Source organism: Misgurnus anguillicaudatus, chromosome 20, assembly GCF_027580225.2.
Source record: "Misgurnus anguillicaudatus chromosome 20, ASM2758022v2, whole genome shotgun sequence".
In the NCBI taxonomy this organism is placed as follows: Eukaryota; Metazoa; Chordata; class Actinopteri; order Cypriniformes; family Cobitidae; genus Misgurnus; species Misgurnus anguillicaudatus.
The window spans coordinates 24,746,863-24,773,347 of NC_073356.2; the positions used below are offsets into that span (position 1 = coordinate 24,746,863).

General features: G+C 37.0%; 2 protein-coding genes across 2 annotated transcripts in view; one reads left to right on the forward strand and one right to left on the reverse strand.

Annotated features, from left to right (window-relative positions):
• The window catches only part of sdc2 (syndecan 2), a 37,947-nt gene extending 27,401 nt beyond the window's left edge, over window positions 1-10,546 (reverse strand). Inside the window, exon 1 of the mRNA XM_073858352.1 lies at window positions 10,100-10,546. Coding sequence (XP_073714453.1) covers window positions 10,100-10,159 — 60 coding nt within the window. The 5' untranslated portion in view covers window positions 10,160-10,546. The remainder of the gene's footprint in view (window positions 1-10,099) is intronic.
• Window positions 10,547-20,681: 10,135 nt separating this feature from the next.
• Window positions 20,682-23,658, forward strand: LOC129455883 (probable thiopurine S-methyltransferase). Its single transcript, XM_073858353.1, has 9 exons — window positions 20,682-20,757; window positions 21,751-21,895; window positions 22,042-22,134; window positions 22,206-22,336; window positions 22,531-22,585; window positions 22,683-22,757; window positions 23,038-23,123; window positions 23,221-23,265; window positions 23,467-23,658. The coding sequence occupies exons 2-9, from the start codon at window positions 21,801-21,803 to the stop codon at window positions 23,583-23,585; spliced, it is 699 nt and encodes a 232-aa protein (XP_073714454.1). The 5' UTR covers window positions 20,682-20,757; window positions 21,751-21,800; the 3' UTR covers window positions 23,586-23,658.
• Window positions 23,659-26,485: the final 2,827 nt, after the last annotated feature.

A 26,485-nucleotide genomic window follows, 5' to 3' on the forward strand; every position in this document is an offset into this window, starting at 1 on the left:
TACGTTAGCAGCCAATGATAATCGTTAACGATTTGGGACAAATATGATGTTATTTAATGTTAAACTATGTGAGTGGCGCTGTGTGGTGCGACAGGGATTTGAGCAACTTCCAACTTCAAAGTTGGGTGTGCGTATACTCATAGAAAACAATGTGTTTGATTTTTTTAGAACGGCGCGGCACTGAGCTGCGCGGCCGGTGTGCGATCCCCTTAAGCGGATTTAAAATGAAAATATTTTATGAACATATAATACAAGACGCAGGCAATAATATCATAACTTTGAATGGAGGTGGCGTTTAGCGGCTTTTGCATCTGAACTCTTCATATTTACTAGCTACCGCCAAAACGTTGACATCGTGTGAATGTCTATAAGTACTTGAAGCTAGAAAATGCAACTAACCATGTAATTAAAACGATGTGACAAACAATATGGCATTAATGTGCAAAACAGACTTCTTGATTCCCTGTTTCTACGTATATCTTGTGATCTTGTCTAGAGAAAATTAATTGTCATCCAGACAACAAAAAAACAGCCTTGGGGTATTTCTCCAAGCATACGGCCAAATTTAAATTTATATTTCATTCTATGTAAATAATTCAGCTCTGGCAAACAGAAATAGGTCCTGTAGCACAGTTTGTCTAGCCTTTAAATCTTTCATAAAGAAGAGTGCAGAAAAGCAAGAGGAGGAAGAGGAGGCAAAAGAGATTCTTCCCAATAGACCTCTGGCACCACAGAGTATCCGAACAGAGAGAGAGCAACTACACAGTCCGCCTCAGCCTTCATCGCATTTGGGACTGTTGACAAACTGCACCACATAACAACAAGTCTGAAATCCTTGCCAAACCTCACACGTACTGTTCAGCCAGCACGCTCATTTTACTCTGCTGTAACTCTAATGGAATGCGTGTGGTTAGAAAAGCTGCAAAGATGCCTTTTTTTCCAATCTCAAAACCGTTGAAAGCTCCTTTAAACACCACTCTGCCTTTTACTGAACAAACATGATGGAGAGTCAGTCTGACTGGTGATTCTGATCTAATGTTTACCTATACATCCCATTTTGATCATTGCATGGAAACACTGATCTTCTTAAAAAGATGCAATTGATTGCTAATGTTAGTTTTTCATCAAACAAACAGAGATTTGATGTTTGTCAGGCTAAGTGGTAACAGAAAGCGCTGTGCAAAATTATCGCTGCCCCAAGCCACACAAAAGAAGAACCACTAGGGTTCACAGATGACGTTTCAGTCTGGGTGTATTAATGTGTACACAACGTAGACTAGTTAATTATCCCTTGTAATACAAGTAATGCTTAGGTTTACTCAGTTTTTCCATGAACGTGGCCACGTTTACGTAAAAATGTAATCAGATGTGTCTGAATTCTATTGTTGGGGCCGGATAAAAACTGGACAAAAGAAAACAAACTTTGCTGCAGGAGTTTGACGAATGACTGGGAAGGTAATATAAAGCAGGAACAGATGCAAGCATGCAACAAAAGGAAGTTTACACAGCCAGAAAGCTGTGTTTAAACATCCTATGGGGCCTATATGCAGGCAATAAAGAAGACTTGTAACATCTTGAATATGATAGATACACAATGCAGGGCTAAATTCCACTCATACACATTATTACATGTGTGCCTGCTTCGGTATGTAGCCTATTGCAATGCGTCACTTTTCTCACTCTACAGTTTAATAGTGTTTAAAATAAGACTGGTGGCTCTCCGAGTGCTTTTCAACAAAGAGCGTGTCAATTTCATTTGCATGAACAATGACAGCGTACTTATTCGGACAGGCTTTCCTGAATTCATCCTTTTCACATTTAAACGGTGTGACGGAAGGCTACTGGACGAGAAAGGAGATCACAGAGCAGTTTACAGCACTCAAGTGGGTGTTAACGGACCGCATTAAGTCAGATTAACGGGTGCGCGTGGAGCTGTCGAATTAATGCGTCAGAGCACATCAAAACTCCCAATGGGTCAGTGTGCTATCTGAACCACAATGATTAAAGATCAACAGAATGTCTTGTCGGGCCCCTTGTCTCGCTGCCGCAATCCTTTTCATAGTAATGTGATCACTTGCGGTTTGATTAGTTTAATCTTCTCTTTTCAGAGCGTGTGTAAAACTTATTTGTTTTCATTAGCTTTTCAAAATGCTTTGTAAGCTGGGTAGATCATATGTTCTGCATTTCACATTTTTATCTTCTCTGTACAGCACTTTGGGTCTACTTGCTGTGTTGAAAGTGCTCTATAAATAGTTGAGTTTAAAGGTATTAGATATGGTGTCTGCCACTAGTACCACCGGGTACAATTGATGTTTCAGAACAGCTGTGGGGGGCCAGATCTGAGTATTCGGTGTTCAGTTCTTCATCATTCTACTTCAACATCATCTGAAATTATTGCTGTGATGCTTCTGTGTTTTATGTTATACAGCAAGGTCACATGCAGTGAATAAATCAAAACAGCATGAGTGCAAAAACAGTTTTGTAGAAATATGTTCCCATAACAACCACTTGTCAAATTGTCACTGGCATGTGGAATTTTCATGTAATTTTACAGCAACGCTGAAAAGTAAGAAAATCTTTATTTGTATGTAGGTGTAGTTCGCACCAAAAATGAAAATTCTGTCACCATTTACTCACCCTAATGTTGTAACAAACATTAATTTATTGTTCTTCATTTATTGTTCTTCATTTTTTGATCTGCTGAACACGAAGAAGGTTTTTTTGAGCAATGTTAGTAACCAAACCGTTTTTGAGCATCACCAACTTCAATATTATTATTTTTCCTACTATGAAAGTCAATGGTGCTTCTGTTTCCTGCTTTATCACAAATATCTTTCTTTGTGTTCAGCAGAACAAAGAAATTAATACAGGTTTACAGTGGCGGCCCGTGACTTGTTTTTCAAGAGAGCTCGATGCGAAGTTGGTAACAACACGTATGTAGCCCATCATGTGTGTGGTTCCTTTTTTCAAAATATGTGTTCTGCACATCAAGAGATCCGGTGTGCATCACGTGTCTTAATAAGTGCCTGCTGCAGATGCGTCTGAAAGGTTTATGATAAAAGAGACACTCGCGTTTGCCAAATACTTGCATAATCTCATGCGTAATCAGAGTTTACTGTTAAGGGAGTGTCTTGCGTGTATTTTGTGAATGTGAGCGTCTCTTTTATCATAAATGGTTTTGACGCGTGTGCAGCAGGCACTTATTTTGACAAAACACGTGATGCACATGGTTTACATAACGCAACAAAAACATATTTTGAAAACGCAAGCAACACAATTGACACTCCGAAAACTTATTTTGAATTAACGCCCCTCGGACGATCTTTTTATCGCCTTAAGCAACATTTACACTTGCTCATTTAATGAATGTAATAAAAAAATATTTTAAGTATCGCTCAAATCAACCCTATCTAAAAAATTATTTGGGGCCACCGTTTTTAATGAAAAACTTTGTATTTATTTTGGCTGGTTATTTACGTCACAACAGTGCTTGGCGAGTGTGCAAACTTTTAAAAACTGGTTTCAAAGTGCACATTTTTAAAAACTATTCTGTTATCGTCTCTTTGTAAACTAATAAAAACGCTAGTTTGTCGCTTGGCATACATAATACATTGGGTCTCATTCACTAAGCATGTGTACGCACAAATTTGTTCGTAAAATGTACGGACGTTTTAACTTCAAATCATGATTCAACAAAAACTTTCAAAGTAAAATTTCTTCTAAATGTTTGCAAAAACATAAGAACAACTTAGACCACATGTACAAGGAAAAAACAAGGAAAAAATATAAAATATATAACACCTACATACGTTATAGGGTTCTTTTTCCTTGTTTATGATTATTGCGCATATGTGGTAGAAGTTGTTCTTACGTTTTTGCAAACATTTAGAAGACATTTTAATTTGAAAGTTTCTGTTGAATCATGATTTGTAAATTAAAACGTCCGAAACGCATATTTTATGAACAAATTTGTGCGTACCCATGCTAAGTGAATGAGACCCATTGTTTTTAGTCATTTTTGAAGAAACATTTGAACAGGAATCATTTTAACAATATTGATGCTGTCTGTACGTAAAAAATGAATAAAAAAACATTTTTTGTCATTTTTAGAATGTTCTTGTGTAAACACACCCTTAAAATCACACCCTGAAATCCAGTTTATGCTGAATTTTAATGCCGCAACAGTAACTAAACTGCATAAGAAGCATAACCAAACTGTGAAAATGGATGAGAAATGCATACTGCAAGACACAGATGGTGCCTTGCACTGTTTCTGAATTTACACTGCACAAGATGGCTTCTACACTCATCAGCTCACACAGTTAGGAGTCTCTTCACTTTAGTTTCCTACAGTGTCTCCTAAAAACAGAAACAACAGAGGAACGACCAGCATTATGCAACAAGGGATCTCACACGTTCCCTTTGGCTCAGACATCTTACCGGGCTCAAATGTCGTAAATGCAAAGAGCAGATCAGCTAAAATCTGCTCCCCTTCAACTGCTGTTCCTAAACCACAATCCCCCAAAGGAACTTTCCATTTGCTAAGCTAATAAAGAGCTAGAAAAGTGAGACTAGGAGCAAAAGAACTGAGCTTTAAATGGCGGAGTGTGCTGAGGTTTTGTTTTATCCCCACAAGCCTGTGCGGAGGCACAAGGGGGCCCTTGGGTCACAGCTCTGCACCCCTGAGGCTCCTTAATGTCTAGTATGAGGGCCAACGCAATACTTGGCAGCACACCATGCAGTACACAAACCGTACAGAGAGACTCTGTCGGCGTGCTGGCCTGTCACTGTTCCCAAGCTCAGCAAGCCTTGCGTTGTTTGTTGATTCCCACTGGTATGCATGACTTTATCCCTGTGAAAGAACTGCCTCCAACTCTCAGGGAAAAGAAACTGGAAAAAACCAAACCGCTTTGAAACGAAAACGCATACGTCTTGCAGATGTTTGCGGTGCCGGCATAAACAAGCACACGGCTTGTGCCATCAGAACATAGGGAAGCATATCTTCTTTTCTCCCACCACTCTGCCTTTTTATTCTTTCAATCTGCTGGGAAAGGAGATAAAGAATAACGCCACTGTTTTTTGCAGTAACCAAGTCAGGGGAATAATGACACTCTTAGCTGCGGGCTGGGGTAGCATGGCTGATGACAAAACAAGAGCACTATGGGATTCCTTTACTGGCCTAGCAGTCCGATGCCTGCTGAGACCATTAAGGATTATGCAATGTGGAACAGTTTGATTTAACCAAAAAAGCCCCCCAGGGAACAGAGGTGGGATGCAAGATTTCGCTCACATGTGCCCAGTTTACATGCACGTTGAAGACAAAAACAGATCTTTATTTATAACATAACAGTAGGAGGACAGGACTGTAAAGACATTTGTATTTACAGTTGCAAGGCTTAAAGGGACACTCCATTTTTTTAAATATGCTCATTTTCCAGCTCCCCCAGATCCAAACATCCGATCTTTACCGTTCTGGAATCCTGATCTCCGGGTGTGGCGCCACCACTTTTAGCATAGCCCAGCACAATACATTGAATCCGATTAGACCATTTAGCATCGCTTAAAAAATAACAAAAGAGTCCTCATATTTCTCCCACCCAAAACTTGACTCTTCTGTAGCTACACCGTGCAGACCGACAGAAAATTAAAAGTTGTGATTTTCTAGGCAGATATGGCTAGGAACTATACTCTCATTCTGGTGTAATAATCAAGGACTTTGCTGTCGTGACATGGCTGCAGTAGGCGCAATGATATTACGCAGTGGCCAAAAATAATCCTCTGCTATTAAAAGTTACTAAGGGGACTTTTTTCGGCTGCTGCGTAATATCATTGCGCCTCCTGCAGCCATGTTACGACAGCAAAGTCCTTGATTATTACACCAAAATGAGAGCATAGTTCCTGGCCATATCTGCCTAGAAAATCACAACTTTTAATTTTCTGTCGTCTTAGATCATAGATGTAACTACAGAAGAGTCAAGTTTTAAATACGAAAAATATCAAAACTCTTTGGTTATTTTTTTGCGAGATGCTAATGGTCTAATCAGATTCAATGGATTATGCTAAGCTATGCTAAAAGTGATACAGCCAGACCCAGAGATCGGCTGAATGGATTCCAAAATGATAAAAATCAAATATTTAACTCTAGGGGAGCTGGAAAATGAGAATATTTTCAAAAAAGTGGAGTGTCCCTTTATAGCTGCAATCTGTATGTTTTGCCTCACTATCGCCATCTCTGTTTGAAACATAAAATTGCAGGTTTATGTTTATAGACAGTTTCAGCGGTAACAACATAAACAAACGTCTTCTGGGAACAAACGTAACTTCCGGTAAACTTTGCAAAGAATCAATAACAACAAAGTCCTTTTCGAGTAGTTTATTTCTGATAACATGCTAAATAAACAACAAGTAGATTACCTTAGTTCAAATCATAGCTAATGCGTATCTACATTTAGCTAACGTAAATGTTGTTATTGATTCTTGGTGGAAGTTTACCAGAAGTTACATGTGTTCCACGAAAGCCGTTTATGTTATTACTGCTGAAAACGTCTAATTTGACATTTTTTGAAAGAATTCACCTATGAATCTCATAGTGGTAGTTGCTGCACATTTAGCTGGGATATGAGAATAAATTACATTAAAATCACCTCAGTAAATATTGAATATTTTCTTATTTTACTTTATTCAAAACGGCATTAAAATTAAGATAACTGTCATACGCCAAATGCTTCATTTCCTCTCTGTTTAAATCTGCTGGCAGGCTCCCTGCTGATCTGTGAATGTGTTTTTACATGAACGGATAAACTCATCACTGACAATCAACGCCTGAAACCAGCAGCCTGCATAACATGTTAAACTACTGTTATTTCCTAAGCAAATATGCCAACTTAGACCATGAATGTTTACCCCAAATAACTAAACAGTATTTATTAGGACAAAATGTATGAGGAGGTCTTGTGAGCCCTTAGCTGGAGAGAGAGAGATACATTTTGAGTACCCAGGATTAGTCTGGACTCTGGATATGTGACTCGCTAATAAGGAAAAGAATAACAGCCTCAGGTAAGAACCGATAGGAATGGGGGTGAGAATGCGGTCAGTCTGAGACTCTCTAGATTTCCTTCTTGTTCATTTCATTATGAAAGCTTCAAATGATTACACCACACTGAATGAAGTGCAATAAATGTAAAATGGTACAAAAGCTAGAAATACTTGAAAAACAAAATTGATTACAGGCCACTGGCTAGCATTTAAAACAATAAAATAAAAATGTATTTGTAGCTATGGTCTAGCAAACAAGATGGTTTATTTAAAATGCATTGAAATGCCTAATCTGTACTTAATTTAAACAAAACCCGGCTGAAAACACTAAGACCAGCCTAAGCTGGTTGGCTTGTTTTAGCTGATGTCCTGTTCTGGGGTGAGTTTCCCAAAAGCATCGTTAGCCAACGAACATCGTAAATTCCATCGTTACTAACATTGTACAATTTGGTGTTTCCCGAAACCATCGTTCAAATGATCATTCGCAAACTCCAACGCTAACTTGTGTCGTTGGAAGCATTGTTCCTTGTTATTATCATATGTAGACTTCCGTTGATCATGCTTTTGAACAAAATAAGCAAAAAACATGTAGTACAGTCTATATCCATCATTCTAAATATATTACAATTTTATTTTACGTCTTTAAATTTGTAAACAGAATGAAAGCACTACATTTGAAAACTGCGCATGTGCATAGCCCTACGAGCTTTAAGACCCTGGGGAATACCTGGGAGGAGTGACGTAAGAGGGAACTTGCGCGTGAATTAAATATCTTGAAAATAAACAACAGATAACTAAATCACGATCTTCCGATGCAATATATGTTATTTACAGCAATAATCTGACATTAAATCGATTTGCACAGATTAATTAGTACTTCACCTCCCACGTGACATCATCAATATTGTTAAACCAACATGGTTCAAACGACGAATGTGCGACAAAGTTACTATGCTTTCGGGAAACAGTCGTGACAAGGTAGTTCGTTTCTCCAACGATGCATCGTACTATGGTCGTTCAGCAACAAGTTACGTTGTTGTTTGGGAAACGCATCCCTGGATGGTTTTAGAGGTATTTTGGCCACTTTTTTTAAAGCGGGTCTTTGATCCACCAGCTAAAACCAGCTTGGCCAGGTTGGAAGACCAGCTTAAATCGCTAATTACCCTTAGACCACCAGCTAAGACCTCCCAACCAGCTTAGGCTGCTTTTAGCTGTTTTTCCAGCAGGAATTTAAAAACAAAAAACAAGTAAGGTTCTGCTAATATGTCAAAACACTAACCCTGCATGATCCGAATAATTGCATACTGTGACAGTACGTACTGAATTAGACGTAGATAAATCATGTGACCATGATTTTACTATTTCACGTTCTTCCTCTTTGTTGGGTGATTCCTCTTCTGTGGGCTCATGGGATAGTAAAGTAAATCTTGCCAGAAGTTATATGTCATCCAGGTACTTTTTGCCTACTGTCTTTCGAATATGAATTTGGACGTACTACCTGCCTCACCTACGGCTTTTCGTCTACTATATACTATGGAAGTATGTGATTTCGGACGCAGCATGAAATTTTTATTTCAGTGGTCCTTGGTTGTGCAAAAACAATTCCCTTGAGGTCCATCTCGGACAACATAAGTGTAATGACCTTGCACAATATCTTCATTTCGGCAGAAATGTTCACACATCTGGGAACTCCATGGAAATTACACACTCGAACATCTGGCCACAAACACCACACCAAATCATGACAGGTTTATAGCATACAATTTCTAAGAAAGCGAGGTCAACGAAAGGCACAGAAACAAAATATCCCACTATCAATTCAAGAAGCACACGCAGGCTCGCTCTCGGACAACCGTTCCTTGTTTTCTTGTTTATCTGAAAATGCTGCCTCTTAAGCACTTGGTGGTGGTGGTTTCAAGCCAGATAACTTTAATTGCTCAGTGTACATGACGCCAATACAGAAAATCTATGTGCTATCCCGGGTCTCATTGAAATGGATGATGCTTTCATGCCTGTGAGGCAAATTGAGTGAGGTTCTGCTCAATGGGAGGAGACTGTACAAACCACCACGCCAGTCAAGCATGGAATTACAAAGTGCGGGTGCCAACCCTTTGGCATTTCATCAAATATTACAAGAGTCTGGATCATTCAACAATCTATATTCCTGTAGCTCAACTGGTAGAGCATTGTATTAGCAACAATAAACATGGGCTGCATCCAAGAAAACACAAATGCTGATTAAAGTAATGTATTGATTAGATGCACTAAACGTGCATTGCTGCCAAATGCGTAAATGTAAATATGTGCCAATTAGCTGTATAATAAAGCAGACAGAATTAAAGTCAATTTCCCCAAAAATATCAAATTATAATGTACTTGTCTAAAGATTATTTTTCTTAGTAGTATTAAAATACAGGTGACTTTAAAGAACAAGCAGATGGAGAAACATTACGCAAAACAATCAGAAATGCAAAGCACTGCCAGCAACCCACACCAAGCGTGACCATGAGGGAAACAGTTAAGTGTCTGTGAATTTAACTCAACTTGTTCACTTTAAATTGTTAATATGAAAGCAAGCCACAATATATTTGAAATATATTTTACTGTGAGAGAAATGCTTGTGGTATATCCTTCAATTTCAGACGCTTGTGTTGCAGTTGCTGAAAACATCAACCCCCTTTCTTGTATGGAGAAATCAACTGCTTAAATTTCATATTCTGCTGGTTGTTTCCACTGCAATTATTCCTTACAATACAGTTTGCAAATACTTAAAGTAACATGTCTTTGAATTATTTATATAAACAAATAGGTTAATCTTAATTGACTAGTGAACCTGTAGAAATGCCGCACCATCAAAACAAATAAACACGGTCTTGTTACATTACTCTCACTTGATACGTGACTACTCACAACACCATAATAACGCAATGAAACGACTTAAAGTATGATGAGAGTTTGACTGGTTGCAGAAACACGGCCAAAACGCCGCTCGACTTCAAGCTCAACTAACTACCCGCCAGCAAATCGCGTAACGTTAACGTTATTGTTCTCGGTCAAAACTCACCCTTTCTCCCGCAAGAAAAACTGTCAGGCCGAGGGTCAATATCATCCAAAGGTTCCTCATTATTCCTCACAAAGATGTGCGTCTACTGTTGGATAAACGGACAATATCGTCCCCCGTCTGTTTCCACTTTTGCAGAAACTCTTTACCAGCTCCCCCCTCTTCTTCTTCTTCTTCTTCTTCTTCTTTCTCTCGCTCGCTCCAATCTCTCTCTCTCTCTCGGGACTCAAATCCCACCGGATACGTGTTGCTTTTCTTTGCTTATTCCTCCGCGGGATTTTCACTAGAAACAGTATTTTTTGCCGAAGTGTTGCGCGTTGAGTCGACGGCCGTGCGCGCGGAATGTTGCACTCGCGTCAGGAAAGTGTATTTAACGTGAAGTCTTTGCCATATGTGTGAACTGTGAAGTGAAGCTCTGCTGTCGAGACACCAGCAGCACACAGAGAGAGAGAGAGGGGGGGGGAGAGAGAGAGGAAAATACGGGTCAACCGGAGGGAGAGCTTGAGCAATGATTGACAGATAGTATTGGCGCGTGGCCTGAGAGATAAAGATAGAATTTGATTTTTAATTTTAAGGTTCATTCATTAATATTTATTATATTTATGTTTATTATTATTATCTGGTTTGTTTAACGTGAATAAAGTTTTCATAGGTTTCATTAATTAATTAATTATTTTTATTATTTATTAAAATATTAGTAGATTTGCTTTTTTATTATTTTGTTTCTAAAATAACTTTGACACGCCGCTTTATGACACGTACGGACTGTGCAAATAAACTTAAGATAAAGATTTTGATCTAAGATTTTGTCTGAAATTATAAAACAAGAACAACATCACGTCTTTCCGGTTTCTTTAAAAAAATTAGGATATTCACTAAGCAATTTCTAGTAGAATGATAGTAATGTCTGTAACTGTATATAACAAATTTCCTTCCACATTATTTTGCTCTACAATATTTGTATGCAATGTCTCCCCCTGATGGACAGCTGTAATAAAAGATATACGAAGTCATAGTATTTGATTTCTCATTTTCCTCTGAAATAAATGGCAGTGGTCTCAATGAAATCACCACAATCTAATAAACAAAATGACTTGTTTTGTGAAACTGCAATGCATAGGCTATGTAAGGCATTACGATGTGGTAAATTGTTTTGGGGTAACTGGACTCTGGCCTTCTGATCTTGAGTGCTGTCAAAAGTAACCCTTAAATCTCAACACACAAACGTGCTGACACACATTTTACTGGCACCACTCCATGTTTCTGGTTTACAGATAGAGATTATTAGCGGTGCAGCTTCAGATTACCCTGCCAGTTAAGGTTATAGTAAAGTCCCTTATGCCAGAACCACATGGCCACTTTTTCATTTTAAACCTTAATTAACACACAAATGTATGAAATAGCTACCCAATATAATCTAGTATACAGATCAGAAACTTTTTAACCAATAGCTGATACAGGATTATTTACATATAAATGTAAGAATTTAGACTGGGCCTGCTGCAGCCACCCATATTTTAGTCTGTTTTAGTATCTTACTTCATTCAGATTAACTTTAATTTAGATAGCAATATTGAAAAAGGTCACCTACTGGAAGGTAGGGGAGAGCGGGGCACAACCTAATGCTTTTTGACTTTGACTGTATCATTCAAAAACTATTTAAGTTAGATTAATAATTTTTTACACAATCAACACACACATCTCTGCTACAAATGAACACTTAAAGTTTGTTTTGGGGACCTACCGTTATCGTACAATTACACCAAAATTGACCGGAGTGCAAACGTTACAACTTACCCCATAGGTGGGGTTAATTGTAACAAACCGAGGGTTTGTTAACACCTGCTAGAATTGTTACTTTAAAAACAAATAATTAAATACAATTCTGTCTATACTATATGTGGATATTGTTTATATATCTGCCTATAATAGATAGATATCCACAAACACATTCATCCATCCATGATCCTTCATCTAACATAAATCAATCATTATACATCAATATAAATAGATTTTTTTGAAAGGGCTGCACATTAAGACAAAAAAATGATAATTGTGAGTTATTTTCCCTGATATTGTATTAACAGTTATCATTTTGATGAATAGTATTTACTTTTTTTTTCATTTCATTATCATTGTATACTGGAGGCTTAGTTGTAACGCTGTGTTACAACTAACCCCGCTGTGTAAAAATGTTTTTAATCCTAGCTATCAGTTAGGAGTTGCTGACATGTTTCAAAATAATGTTATGTGTTAAGTAACAAGACAGTGACTTACACACCCAACTCAGAAATCGAAAAAAAAACATAAGATAAAGAAATGTACATGCCTCCAAAGCACTCTTTGTTCAATATCTTAACCAAAGCACAGATTGCTCGGCACTGTAGAAATATGTAAAGTAGCTGCGTTACAATTAACCCCGCGTTAGTTTGTGCCCCGCTCACCCCTATTTTAAAAGTCATGACGAGCCTGTGATCCTGCATCCTTCACATTAAAGAGGTAAATGGCTAATAAAAGAAAAAATGTAGAAATTAATAAATATACATACATACATAAACGTAGAAGTACAATAATATTAACAAATTCAAGTTTGAAATTGTAAAAATAAATTCACTGCTTGTTCTCCTTGTCAGCGTGGGTTTCCTCCCACAGGCCAAATTGCCCCTATCCCATCTGTGGATGGATGAACTTGTGTGGATCAACTTGTTTATGGATTAACCAGTTCTCGGCATGAATAATATAGCCACACTGTAAAAAATACTTTGCTGCCTTAAAATTTTTTGTTGAATCAACTCGGATTTACAATTCATTTCAACTTGCTATTATTTATCTTGACTAGAGATGAGTTGTTATAACTACAGGTGAGTTGTTATAATTTATAAAATTAAGTTGACTTTTCTCAACTATATTTTATAAGTTATGACAACTCATCTTTTTTGACATGACTTGTAAATCTTAGCTGATTTAACAAAAAATTTTAAGGCAGCAAATTTTTTTTTTACAGTGCATAGATCCTGGAAAGGCTTTAAGAATAAAGAAAGAAATTCTAATACTTAATTATGCCTTTTGTGTGACCAAAATGTTATCTAGTTATTTACTTTATTTGTTTTTACTTTACATCCTCGACACCACATTTCATACCACACAATAAATAGGGCAACAAAATTCATAACTTAATGAAAATTGCATGGTAAAAACCACAAGATTGTTCAATGCAGTGGTTTTTAAGTAAACGACTTTAACACACACACAAGTATTTAGGTTAATCATTCTGTGTCTGAGGTCAGTGCCTCACTCTGGAGACTAATTCGACTTGAGTTACTGTGCGTGTCTGTGTTCATCGATCTTTGGGTTGAGACAGAGGTTTTGCTACTTGATATTTGTACATGCAAGTCATCGTTTGCAACAGCGCTGTTTTCACCCTCGTCTTCATCATCCTCCATTTCTCCTTACCCTGGCTTTCCTTAAGCGTCAGGTTCAGCTGAACTGACTTAAAGGCTTTCCAAGAATTCCAAAGCTAAAATGCAAAAAAACTGATTTAGCAATGACTAGAGGCACAACAGTTACAGAGACAGCAAGGGATAACTACTAGTGGACATATTTGACAGCGAAGTGAAGGCTTATGCTTAAATGTTTGAACTTTTGATTTTTAAATTTCAATACTTATTAAAAGAATAAAGTTGGTTATGAGTTCCCAGTGTGTGCAGATGCATCAGTATGGGCAATAAATGAACACTTTGCTAAAACTAAAATTTAAGATAGTGTTGAATTATTGAATAGTTTTTAGGCTACATCATTCTTAGACTCTCAGCTGTGTTATATAATTATTTACAATGAATGATTTACAGTATATGTGGTGAATAACTAATAGTGAAAGATAAAAAACACAAAGAAACAAAGTAGACCAATGTCTCGCAGATCAGAGAGAGAAAGCTGTATTTCATCAAATATGAAAATGCTTGAAAGTAAAAGTGAAACTTTTTAGCAATGCAACCATGCAATAGCAAAGAGATTGTAGTTTCAGGTCCAGCTCCTTTGTCAGAGCCTCTAAACTACAGTATTCATTTTGACATTAATCCTGTTTAAGACATCTGAAGTTCCCAAACAGGTGAGGTGACTTTTCCTAAATGGGGGGCAGCAGGGAGGCTATCGGAGGAGAACTCTGGGTCAAGACGTTCTTCAATGGTGGGCACCGGTTTGACTTCCTGGGCCAAAGGTCAGGAGACAGAGTGAGAGTTTGAAAGAGAAGGGCACAATAAAGGCATAAATCATGACACTGAGGTTGTTCAATAGGCATATAAAACTGTAACACTTCAGAAACTGAGATAGAACCACATCCCATAAAAATCATACATACAAACATACACATACAGTGGTGTGAAAAAGTGTTGACCCCACTCCAGATTTCTTATGTTATTGCATATTTGTCACACTTTAATGTTTCAGATCATAAGAAATTGAAATATTAGTCAAAGATAACACAAGTGAACACAACATGCAATTTTTAAATGAAGGTTTTTATAATTAAGGGGAAACAAAATCCCAAACTACATGACCCTGCGTGAAAAAGTGATTGCCCCCCTGTTAAAACATAACTTAACTGTGGTTTATCACACATGAGTTCAGTTTCTCTAGCCAACCTGAAAACTGCCACACTTGTTCGCAATCAAGAAATCACTTGAATGGGACTGCCTGACAAAGTGATGTAGACCAAAAGATCCGCCAAAGCTAGCCATCATGCCGAGATCCACAGATATATTTAAAAAACAAATAAGAAAGAAAGTAATTGGGATCTATCATTCTGGAAAAGGTTATAAAGCCATTTCTAAAGCTTTGCGACTTCACGGTGAGAGCCATTATCCACAAATGGCGAAAGCATGAAACAGTGGTGAACCTTCCCATGAGTGGTCAGCTGACCAAAATTACCCCAAGAATGCAGCAACGACTCATCCAAGAGGTCACAAAAGACCCCACAACAACATCCAAAAAAATGCATGCCTCACTTGCCTCAGTTGAGGTCAGTGTTCATGACTCCACTATAAAAAAAGAGACAGGGAAAAATGGCCTGCATCATGGCAGAGTTACAAGACAAAAATCACTGCTGAGCAAAAAGAACATAAAGGCTTGTTTCAGTTTTTTCAAAAAACATCTTGATGATGCCCAAGACTTTTGGGAAAACACTCTGTGGACTGATGAGACAAAAGTTGAACTTTTTGGAAGGTGTGTGTCACATTACGTCTGGTGTAAAAGTAACACCGCATTTCAGAAAAGAACATTATATCAACAGTAAGATATGTTGGTGGTAGTGTGATGATCTGGGGCTGTTTTGCTGCTTCAGGACCTTGAAGACTTGCTGTGATAAATGGAACCATGAATTCTGTTGTCTACCAAAAAATCCTGAAGGACAATGTCCGGCGATCTGTTCGTGACCTCGACCTGAAGCGAACTTGGGTTCTGCAGCAGGACAATGATCCAAAACACACCAGCAAGTCCACCTCTGAATGGCTGAAGAAAATCAAAATGAAGACTTTGGAGTGGCCTAGTAAAAGTCCTGACCGTAATCCTATTGAGATGCTGTGGCATGTCCTTAAAAAGACGGTTCATGCTCGAAAACCCTCTAATGCGGCTGAATTACAACAATTCTGCAAAGATGAGTGGACCAAAAATCCTACACAGCGCTGTAACACTCATTGCAAGTTATTGCAAACACTTGATTGCAGTTGTTGCTGCTAAGGGTGGCCCAACCAGTTATTAGGTTTAGGGGGCAAACAATTTTTGACCATGTAGTTTTGGATTTTGTTTCCCTTTAAGATGCAGTGTGTAGATTTTAGTGAGATTGTGACTGGCAACCAACGGCTCTTCATGCACTGAAATAAGCTACGGTTGCCGCCACAGGACAAACATGTTGTCTGGGACAAAAGACAGAACTAGTGACAAAACACGCTCTGTAGAGCAGTTTGTCCATTTAGGGCTACTGTAAGAACATGGCGGCACAAAATGGCGACTTCCATGTAAGAGTACCCGCAGTGTATGTAGATAAAAACGGCTCATTAGGTAATAAACACATAACAGTTTATTATGCAAGGTGTTTATACACCACTGATAATATAGTTATGTATATTAGACTGCATTTCTGTCATTAGATACTTCTGCACACTGCACCTTTAATAATAAAAACCTTTATTTAAAAACTGCATGTTGTATAATGTAAGTAATTGCAGGAATTGCATGTTATATAATGTAAAAGATTTTTTGGGAAAAAATTATAATGTGAAAATGTTTAAAATAATTTAGTAAGAATGATTTGCACTTATTATTTCAACATGATAGGACTAAAATTTTACCTAATTATTTTAACTAATATCGAGTGTAGCATAGCAACTGTTAACCTGTCATTCAGTGCTCTTTGTCTGGAGCACATAACCTTAGATTGACCCTCATTTTGGCTCTCCTGATTATTCTGCTTCTCATCAGATTCCTACAATTCAGTCTGGATTCCCTTCAGGTCCTGCCTCTCAAAGGTCACCCATGCAGCAAAACAGCCAAAGCTATGGAGACACTGAGATACAGAAAACGCATGGATCGTATGATAAAGAAGACATATGAAACTCTTGTATGAGGCAGGTGGTGACTACTAACATTCTCCCAAATATAGAAAGATAATTTTATCGATATACATATACAGGAGAATGGGGCATGCTGTCACACCTAGTATAAATATTTTGCAGGGTAAGTTTATTTTTGAAAGTTAATTTCTGTGTGGACACATACCATAAAATCTAGGCTATTAAAATCCAATGTTAAAAGGTCACAGTTCATTAAACACACAATAATCTTATGTGACCAATCGGTGGGCATGTTGTCATACACTGTAAAACCTAAAAGTTAACTCAACTCAAACCATTTAAGTAAACCGGTTGCATTACCGTGAATTTAAACAAATTAAGTCATATGCAGTAATGCACTTATATTTAAGTTCACGCTACTTAAATATAAGTGCATAATTGCACATGACTCAAGTTAACAGTACTTTAGTTTATGTGTTTTAAAACTTAAATGCAACCAGTTTACTTAAATGGTTTTAGTTAAGTTAACTGTTAGGTTTTACAGTGTACTGAAGTAAGTTTAAAACTAATCACAAAAAATCACTGCTATCAAGCATTTCTGTAATTGACCTTTTGACTCTGAAGTTACTGAGACATTGCTCCATATGACAACTACATGGCTTCTCCTATATAAATTATTGTCTGTAATGTTTCAGAAACTATTTTTCAGTAGTGTTTTCTTAAATCACACATGGTATAAGTCAAATTAATTGCACTCATCTAGTATATAATTGTGAATGTATGACACTCCACTCCGGTTTACATAAATCATACTCATTATTTCTCAGCCATATTTCTATCGATTGCATCTATAACTCAGCAGAGATGAACATAAATTAAAAGCCCTCTTATAGGCATGGTATTCGTAGGTGCTCTGACCTGACACCAGCCATACGTTTATCTAAAAAAAAAACAAGCCATATGGACACTTCCCTATCAGCATAGTAGAGCTTTTGGTCCACTCATCTTTGCAGAATTGTTGTAATTCAGCCGCATTAGAGGGTTTTCGAGCATGAACCGTCTTTTTAAGGACATGCCACAGCATCTCAATAGGATTACGGTCAGGACTTTTACTAGGCCACTCCAAAGTCTTCATTTTGATTTTCTTCAGCCATTCAGAGGTGGACTTGCTGGTGTGTTTTGGATCATTGTCCTGCTGCAGAACCCAAGTTCGCTTCAGGTCGAGGTCACGAACAGATCGCCGGACATTGTCCTTCAGGATTTTTTGGTCAATTGTCCCCACAAAGATAGGAATACCAGTATTTTTGTGACCTTGTGGGGACATTTTGATGTCCCCATGAGAAAACAAGCTTATAAATCAAACAGAATGATGTTTCTTGAAAAAGTGAAGTAGGAGAAGGTTTTCTGTGATGGTTGGGGTTAGGGAATGGGGTAGGTAAGGGGAATAGAATATACAGTTTGTATGGTATAAAATGCACTACGTCTATGGAATGTCCCCACAAAACATGGAAACCAAAATGTGTGTGAGTGTGTGTGTGTGTGTATATATTTACTAATATATATATATATATATATATATATATATATATATATATATATATATATATATATATTAGGGCTGTCAATACATTAAAATTTTTAATCGCAGTTAATCGCATGATTTCATGAGTTAACTCGCGATTAATCGCAAATTAATCGCACATTTTTATCTGTTCTAAATTTACCTAAATGTAACACTTTTCAAGATTTTAATGCTCTAATCAGCATGGATTTGGATAATATATATGCTATATGCAAATATATGTCTACAACAGCCTGTTTACATTTTCAACAGAACCATCAGCCATAGTTTTATAAATGTTTTTGCCTTTAGAAGACCTTGTTCTTTCTCCATTTCTGTTTGCTGCTGCATCATTTGTGACCTGTGCTGGCAAATTGAGTTGGGATGAGCAAATTTTCAAAAATGTGTCATTTATATTTTAACATTCTCTATTAAAAAACTTCAAAACAATTGGAACAATTGTTGGAATCTGACAAAGCATGACAGAACTATACCTGTTAATGCAGAGCAAAAACAATATCAATATACATATATGTTTTTCTTTTCTTGTTTAATTTTGACATTGAGACAGACCACTTTAAGACTGTAAGATAATGCAAGGGTTTAATATAATGACACAACAGATACTTTTCCTTAACAGTTAACCAAACATTCACTTCAGATATATCAGATTATAGGTCATACCTGCGTGAATTCTTGTCAAAACAGATATTTTTAAACCTGTAATTTTGTGTTGGATGTCTATATATATCGAGCCCAGTCTCCTGAAGATGCGTATAAATAGCACGAAGTGTCACGCACTCGCGTGTTTGTGTGCATGCGCTTCAGACGTCTGCGTCAGACATCGCTTTTGAGCCTTGTCACTCTTAATAACTCTTTCAACATCAATCAGATCCCGAACTTTATCTCTCTTAATAATTATTTTAACATCAAGAAAGTCCTGCGGTCTATTTTCTATAATTTCTGAATGCTTTTTAAAACGAAACTAAAAAGTGAAAGAAGACGCATCTTTGCTTTATATGGATTTGGGACGGTACACCTCACAGAAAACGTGCAGATAAAGAAAACTGCACGTGCAGAAAACGTGCATTTTAGATGTTTAATTACAATTTAGAGCATTGGATTCGCTAGACGAGAGCTTAATGTTCTTATCTTAATGTTCCGACTCATCTAGACAGCGCCAGTCACTTGCTGCGTCTCAATTCATCCAGCTGTGGTGGGTCAAACAAAAATTGCGTGTTGCGTTAATCGCGCGTTAATAAAATTAGTGCCGTTAAAATGAATTTGCGTTAACGCGTTATTAACGCGTTTATTTTGACAGCCCTAATATATATATATATATATATATATATATATATATATATATATATATATATATATATATATATATATATATATATATATATATATATTAGTAAATCAGTGCATTTCTTGACTATTAATAAAGAAAAATCACAGCTTTTTACCTTCCAGGAACTAACTGAAATCTTTATGAATCATGTGACAGACAAGCTTTTTGGATTTCCGTTGTCAGAACTCTCTTTCTGAATGGTTCTGGTCTCCCCTGTACTATTATTTCCTCGATATGAGATCCTACAGACCTTGACTGTTCACAGCCAATGTCTTTTCCTATTATGCAGCACAGTAAGAGTCACTTATGACCTACATTTAACCTCCTGAATTTTGACATGTGTCTTTTGTAAGCCTTTAATTGAGCTCTTGAAAGCATTCAGTTTAGTTGGTTCCACAGTGTTCTTTTGAAAAAAGAAAGTACGTAAATCAATTGGCAAAAATATATAAAACCATCAAAGTCTTGTATAATGACCACCATGCCAGGAGAATTAAGTTATTAATCCATAATTATTTTCTGATGTCAGTCAACCATATGTGAAAAGTGAAAAGACAGCTGCCACCTCAGCAGAAGTTTTCTGTACTCCTCCTTGTATGTAGATGTCTTTGAAGTTTTATTCATCTCTTTTACCTGTACTGTGGGATCAAAACTGCACACAATAAAAATGACAGGAATTAATGATTTTATTTTTGTTGTATTAAAGTTTAAAAAATTATTTAAAACACTTATTAAGAAAAGAGAAAATCAGATAGCAACGTAAAAAAAACATTACATAACATGCCAACAGTTACTTACACCTTTAATTTCGGGCTTTTTGTTTTGTTGTTTCTGCTCCAGCGTCCTGGGAAAGCCATCATAAAATTCATATAACTGATTAAAATAATGTCTAATTCTCAAACAATACAGTCAGTTTTGGAAAAATATCCTCAAACAGTTTCGCTCTCTTTACAATCATATTATAGGACTTTCTACTGTTCCAGTCGGTGATTTCGACTTATTGTTGAAATAAGTGATGCAAACCTGAAGCGTCTATGATATCCTAGCAGCACACGCCAATCACAAAAAGCTCCACCTCCCGGTAGGACGCGCCAGTACTACTCGAGTCGTGACATACTGGCCACGCCCACTTTACGCTGTACTTCCTGTTATGAAGAATGTGCCGGTGTTCTGACTGACTGAACTGGTAAGCTGAAATGTAATTAAACATTAAAAGTGACTTATTAAATGGTAAATGCTTAGTCTAAATTGTTGTCTAAATTGTGCCAAGGCTATTTTAAATGGTGAATGCGTTAATTCGTGGTTTTATTTTGCCAAAGCTATTTAAAAGTTAAGAGAACTATGCTGACTGACCCCAAACAAACTGTGATTTAGATCAATTGTATGGCTTCTTTGTTTATGAAGATTATAATAAATGTAAAAAACAGTCAGTCTGTCTAGTTTTATCGACTTACGACGTAAAATCTTTTTAACGTTGTCATCCAGTGTTTGTATGAATTGCAGTCTGCAGAAGAGAGAGAGAGAGATAACATGTGCTGATGCGTGCTGGTCATGATGATTGTGCAAATATTTCACATGCTTAAGTTTAACCAAAATAATCTCTGTTGAACCGGCTGAATGGCTTTAGTCTACAGCAAAATGGCTTATTTGTGTCTTCTAGTTTGTACGATTAAAAAAACGTGTTTTTAACTGCTTTGAATTATTTTGTTAAGAGACCACTTAAAAAAACTGAAAATTCACTTAACTTATTTTTGTTAACAAAATCACCTTTTTTAAGTTGTTCATCTTTCTCTATAGCTTCAACTATGTAGTCCTACTTGTTAACAACATTGTAGACTTACTATTGGATGTTAAATGTCCTTATTAATAAGTTGCTTTGGATAAAAGTATCTGCTAAATAAATAAATACATGTAAATGTAATGCAAATGAATGCACTATACAGTAAGTTGCTTTAAACAAAAGAAAATGTAACCAGATCTGTAAATGTACAGGTAGTATATTTTTAGGGCAAAGTCCACTTACTGGGCCAAGGGCAATAGAGATCACCCATGTTTGTCCCAGCTTTGTGAATTTTAAAGATAGCCCTACTATGCACATTTTAGCTTTACTAATATTGGCCATGTCAAACCACAGAACAAGTGATTGATGATACTGTATATGCAATGCTGTTATTATAAGTTCCAGTATCTTGCTGAAGAGACCAAAACCATCTGAAGACAAGAAAAAACATGTCAACCCAAGCAAACCGAGTGATGGCTTTGTCTGAATGGGATGACAGGTGGCAGGAGGGAAAAACTGGTTTTCACAAACCTCAAGTGCACGAGTAATTACAGATACACACACTTTTGGTCTTTCGAACCAGATATCAATATTACATTCAATAACCTCAATAAGGTTAAATGGTCCATACGTTTTTTATGAACATTATTTGATTTTATTTCACTTGGATTTTTTCTTACTTCTTGTTAGGTTGCTGAAAAACAACTTGGACAAAGTTGTAGGTGGACGAAAGGGTATTCGATTCTTCTTTCCGCTATGTGGTAAAGCTGTGGACATGAAATGGTACAGGATCTTAAATGTATTTTAATGAGAAATATTAAAACATTTCCATCATTAATCCTTCCTATTTTCAGGCTGGCAGACATGGGTCACACAGTGGTTGGAGTTGAATTTGCAGTAAAAGGAATTAAACAGTTTTTTGAAGAGCACAACCTTACATACAGTGAGGAGCTAGTTCCAGAAATTCCTGGAGCGAAGGTTTTCAAGAGTATCCAAATCGATGGATGGCCTCCATTTTGTACATTTTCTAACTGGTCTCAAACCTCTCATTAATGGAGCCAGATGGAATTACAGAACCCCAAAATCATAAAATGAGTTGCTAGAGTTGTATTGTAGCCTGATGTTTTCTGTGTAAGATAAAATTCATGCCCGCTCAACTAATGCATTTTACTTCTTCTCAGAGTACGGATGGAAAGATCTCCATCTATCAGTGTGATTTATACAAGTTCTCCAGGTGCGTGTTTTACCTTAAAATTTTAAATGATAAAATATATGCTACATGAAATCATTTGTCTCTCTCTTTCTCTGTCTCTCTGTGTGTCCCACCCCAGTGCAATTGCAGGAAGGTTTGGAGGGATATGGGATAGAGGAGCACTGGTGGCTATTAACCCATGTGACAGGCAAAAGTAAGTTGACCTTTTACACAAGGGATGGCCATTACTGCAAAATTATACCCCAAAAGGGTTATCAGGACCCTAACACATAGCTGCCTGTAAATTATCCTTCACAATTATTATATATATATATATATATATATATATATATATATATATATATATATATATATATATATATATATATATATATATATATATATATATATATATATATATATATATATATATATATATATACACACACATACTGTTAATATGTATATAAATGTATATCTTCTTTATTTGCAAGGTATGCTAGTCTCCTTATTTCCTTAATGGAGAGTGACTGCAAATATCTTCTGGATACGTTGGAATATAATCCTGAGTTGTATAAAGGTAACATAATAAGAGAATACTAAATCTTTATTAAGCATATGTGTTATGTACAGTATGTAGTATTTGATCATTTCTAATTGTCAAATTTGACATACAGGTCCACCATTTTTGGTAACAGAAGGGGATGTGAAAGATTTATTTGGTAAGTTTAGGTCTTTTGAAATGTACCTTTAGTATTTCAGTTACTAATAATTGTTATTCCCTAACTAACAAAACTAAGCCTGTTTAACACAGTGTTTTTGGAGGGGTTTTGGACACTTTTATTCTTAGCTGGTCAGGCTGGAAGACCAGCTTAATCACTAGCTAAAACCAGCTTATCAATAATATTTGTCTCTTATTGCAGATGTGGCCTGTGACATTGAATTGCTTCAGACTGTAGATGGCTTTGAGGAAAGACACAGATCATGGGGAATCGATTCATTGACTGAGAAACTGTACTTTCTCACTCCAAAGGCACAATGATCAAATCACAATGACCCCTCATATTGGCCCACTTTTATTAAGATTGTTAAATGAATAAATATCCTTTACAATATTTTTAAAGTGTTTTACTATTTTAATAAATTATGGTGATTGTTAAATGTAATCTTTGAGGCGTTTTTACCGGCAATACACATACTTTATAGTGAATGGTGAGAGTTTTTTGTTGACCACAAGAGGGCATTAGATGAAAAGGGAAGTCTGCGCAACATGCATGGCTAAATCCACGTTCCACAGAGTAGGATAGTAGTGAAGTAGTTTTACTTTCTGCTTAAGTACATTTTTCAAGTATCCATATTTTATCAGTGTTTTTCTTGGAACACATACATTCCAAAGCATGAAGCATATATTTAAGCACATTAAACATCTAGTATTTTCTTACCTGAGTAAAAGTAAGAAAGCATATAATTTACATGTAATTATATTGCATATAAAATTTTACTAGAGGTATTAAAAAAGGCTCAGTTTTGATTTTGTGGTGGGCCGCCATAAATTTGGGTGGGAAACAGTGTGTTCGACATGTTATACAGTATGACTTTTAAGGGTGGTTTCCCGGACAGGGATTAGCTTAAACCAGGACTAGGCCTTAGTTTAACTTGGAAATACAACTTTGGTTTTAACCAACATGCCTTACAAAAAACATTACTTGTGTACATTTTGAGGCAAAACAAAGGGCACTGAAACATTTAAGGAAGTTTTAACTTGTCCTGGCATAATAATGCAGACAAATTACATCAACTTGATATTGTTTGTAACTTCAACTTTAATATCTGTATTAGTTTGTTTAAAACATTAGTAATTCACTAAGCTTGATAATTTAGTTCAGGTTTTAGGTTCCCAGCATGCTTTGCACTTGATAGTGAGATTAAGGCCCTGACCCAAATGGCGCACTTCATGTAGACTTTTGGTCTCGTGGCCTTACATTGCCATGCTCGCTTAGTCTACGACTCCGTAGGACACCCATCTGTCATTTTTACGCTCCGAAGTGTGCTCATCAGCGCACCCTTGATGCGGTCTTCAGCGAAGCCCACACACTTTACCATCCCAGAAATCCTTGCGAAGGAGCAATCAGACCCATCAGACAATGGATTGGAGGAGTTGACACTGATGGGCAACTTCTATTTCCTGAGTGAGCCTCGAGTCTGTCCCAAAATACGACTCCGGTACACCCTTGTTGTGATCAAGGGTTCCTATAAGGTCTAAACTACATTATGATAATAATTTATTACATTCATATAGCGTTTTTTCTGCAGACCTCAAAGCGATTTACATATAAATGGGGGAATGTCCTCATCCCCCACCAATGTGCAGCATCCACCTGGATGATGCAACAGCAGCCATATTGCACCAGAACACCCACCACACACCAGCTTATTAGTGGAAAGGAGACCAAGTGATATATGCAATTAGTATATATGGGGATGATTAGTAGGCCAATTGGCAAGTTTGGCCAGGATGCCAGGGCACCCCCCTACTCTTTTTCAAATGACATCCTGGGATTTTTAATGACCACAGAGAGTCAGGACCTCAGTTTAACTTCTCATCCGAAAGACGGTGCTTTTTGACAGTATAGTGTCCCCATCACTATACTGGGGGGGTAGGACCCAGACAGACCACAAGATGAGCACCCCCGGCTGGTCTCACTAACACCTCTACCAACATGGATTTCCCAGGAGGTCTCCCATCCAAGTACTGACCAGACTCAATACTTAGCTTCAGTGGGCTCAGCTGTCTTGGGATACAGGGTGATATGGCTGCTGGATTATGTCATCAAAGTGTGGACTCTAAGGAAGTCCATAAGTCCGGAATGTTTCATTTGGGACAGGGCCTAAATGTAGAAATATGGGCTATGTCCGAAGCTGCCTACTTCCATACTATATTGTAGGCGAGACAAGTATGTCTGAATTCATAGTATTCCAAAAACAGTAGGCTACAAGTACCCGGATGACCTACTACTTCCGGCAAGATCCCAAAGTGATCATTCGATGAAACTTTACTATCCCGGGAGAGGAGTTATCCAATGAAGAAGAAGATGCGTTGTTTTATTAAAACATTCTGCATTCATGTTTAATAAATCCCTCCTAAAACGTGCTACAGTAGCTTAAACTTTTCAACATTGCGTCCGCGGCTCTTTTTGCCTTCAGCTAAGCCCTGCCCACCCGAAGACGTTGCAATGTTTACAAACTTTTAAGGGGTCTAATCAGCTGTCATTGAGCTCCACCCACAAAGTACATCATCTCTGTTCACAAACATGCAATATATACTATAGCCACGTCCACCTTATAGATCCTGTTATGAAGAATGCGCTGGGTGCTGACTGAATTGGTAAGGTAAGTGTAATAAAACATTTAAAAGTCACTTATTAAATGGTAAATGCGTTTGTTTGGTTGTCTCAATTGTGCCAAAGCTATTGTTAAAGGCGGAGTCCACGATGTTTGAAAAACGCGTTGGAAAAGGAGACGGGCCGACTACCAAAACACACTTATAGCCAATCAAATCAAATCAAATGCTGGTTTGCGTATGTGTGGGGCGGGTCTATCAACAGAAGGTCCAGATTCTATTGGGGTAGGGGCGTGTTTGTTTAGGTGATTTCAAATATCAACATTGGCTTTCAAACATCATGGACTCCGCCTTTAATGATGAATTTGTTAATTTGTGATTGTTTAAATTGTTGACTGTCGCCAAACTGTGATTTAAGATCAATTAAATGTCCTCTTTGTTTATAAAGATTTAAATAAATGAAGAACAGCCAGTTTGTCTATTTCGTACTTTTAGACAAAGTTTTATTTTTGACATATTACACTGTAAGAGCCCTAACTTTACAAAATTTAAACAGTTGATTTGTCACTTTATGGTAAAAGTAGTAATGCTAAGCTAATCAT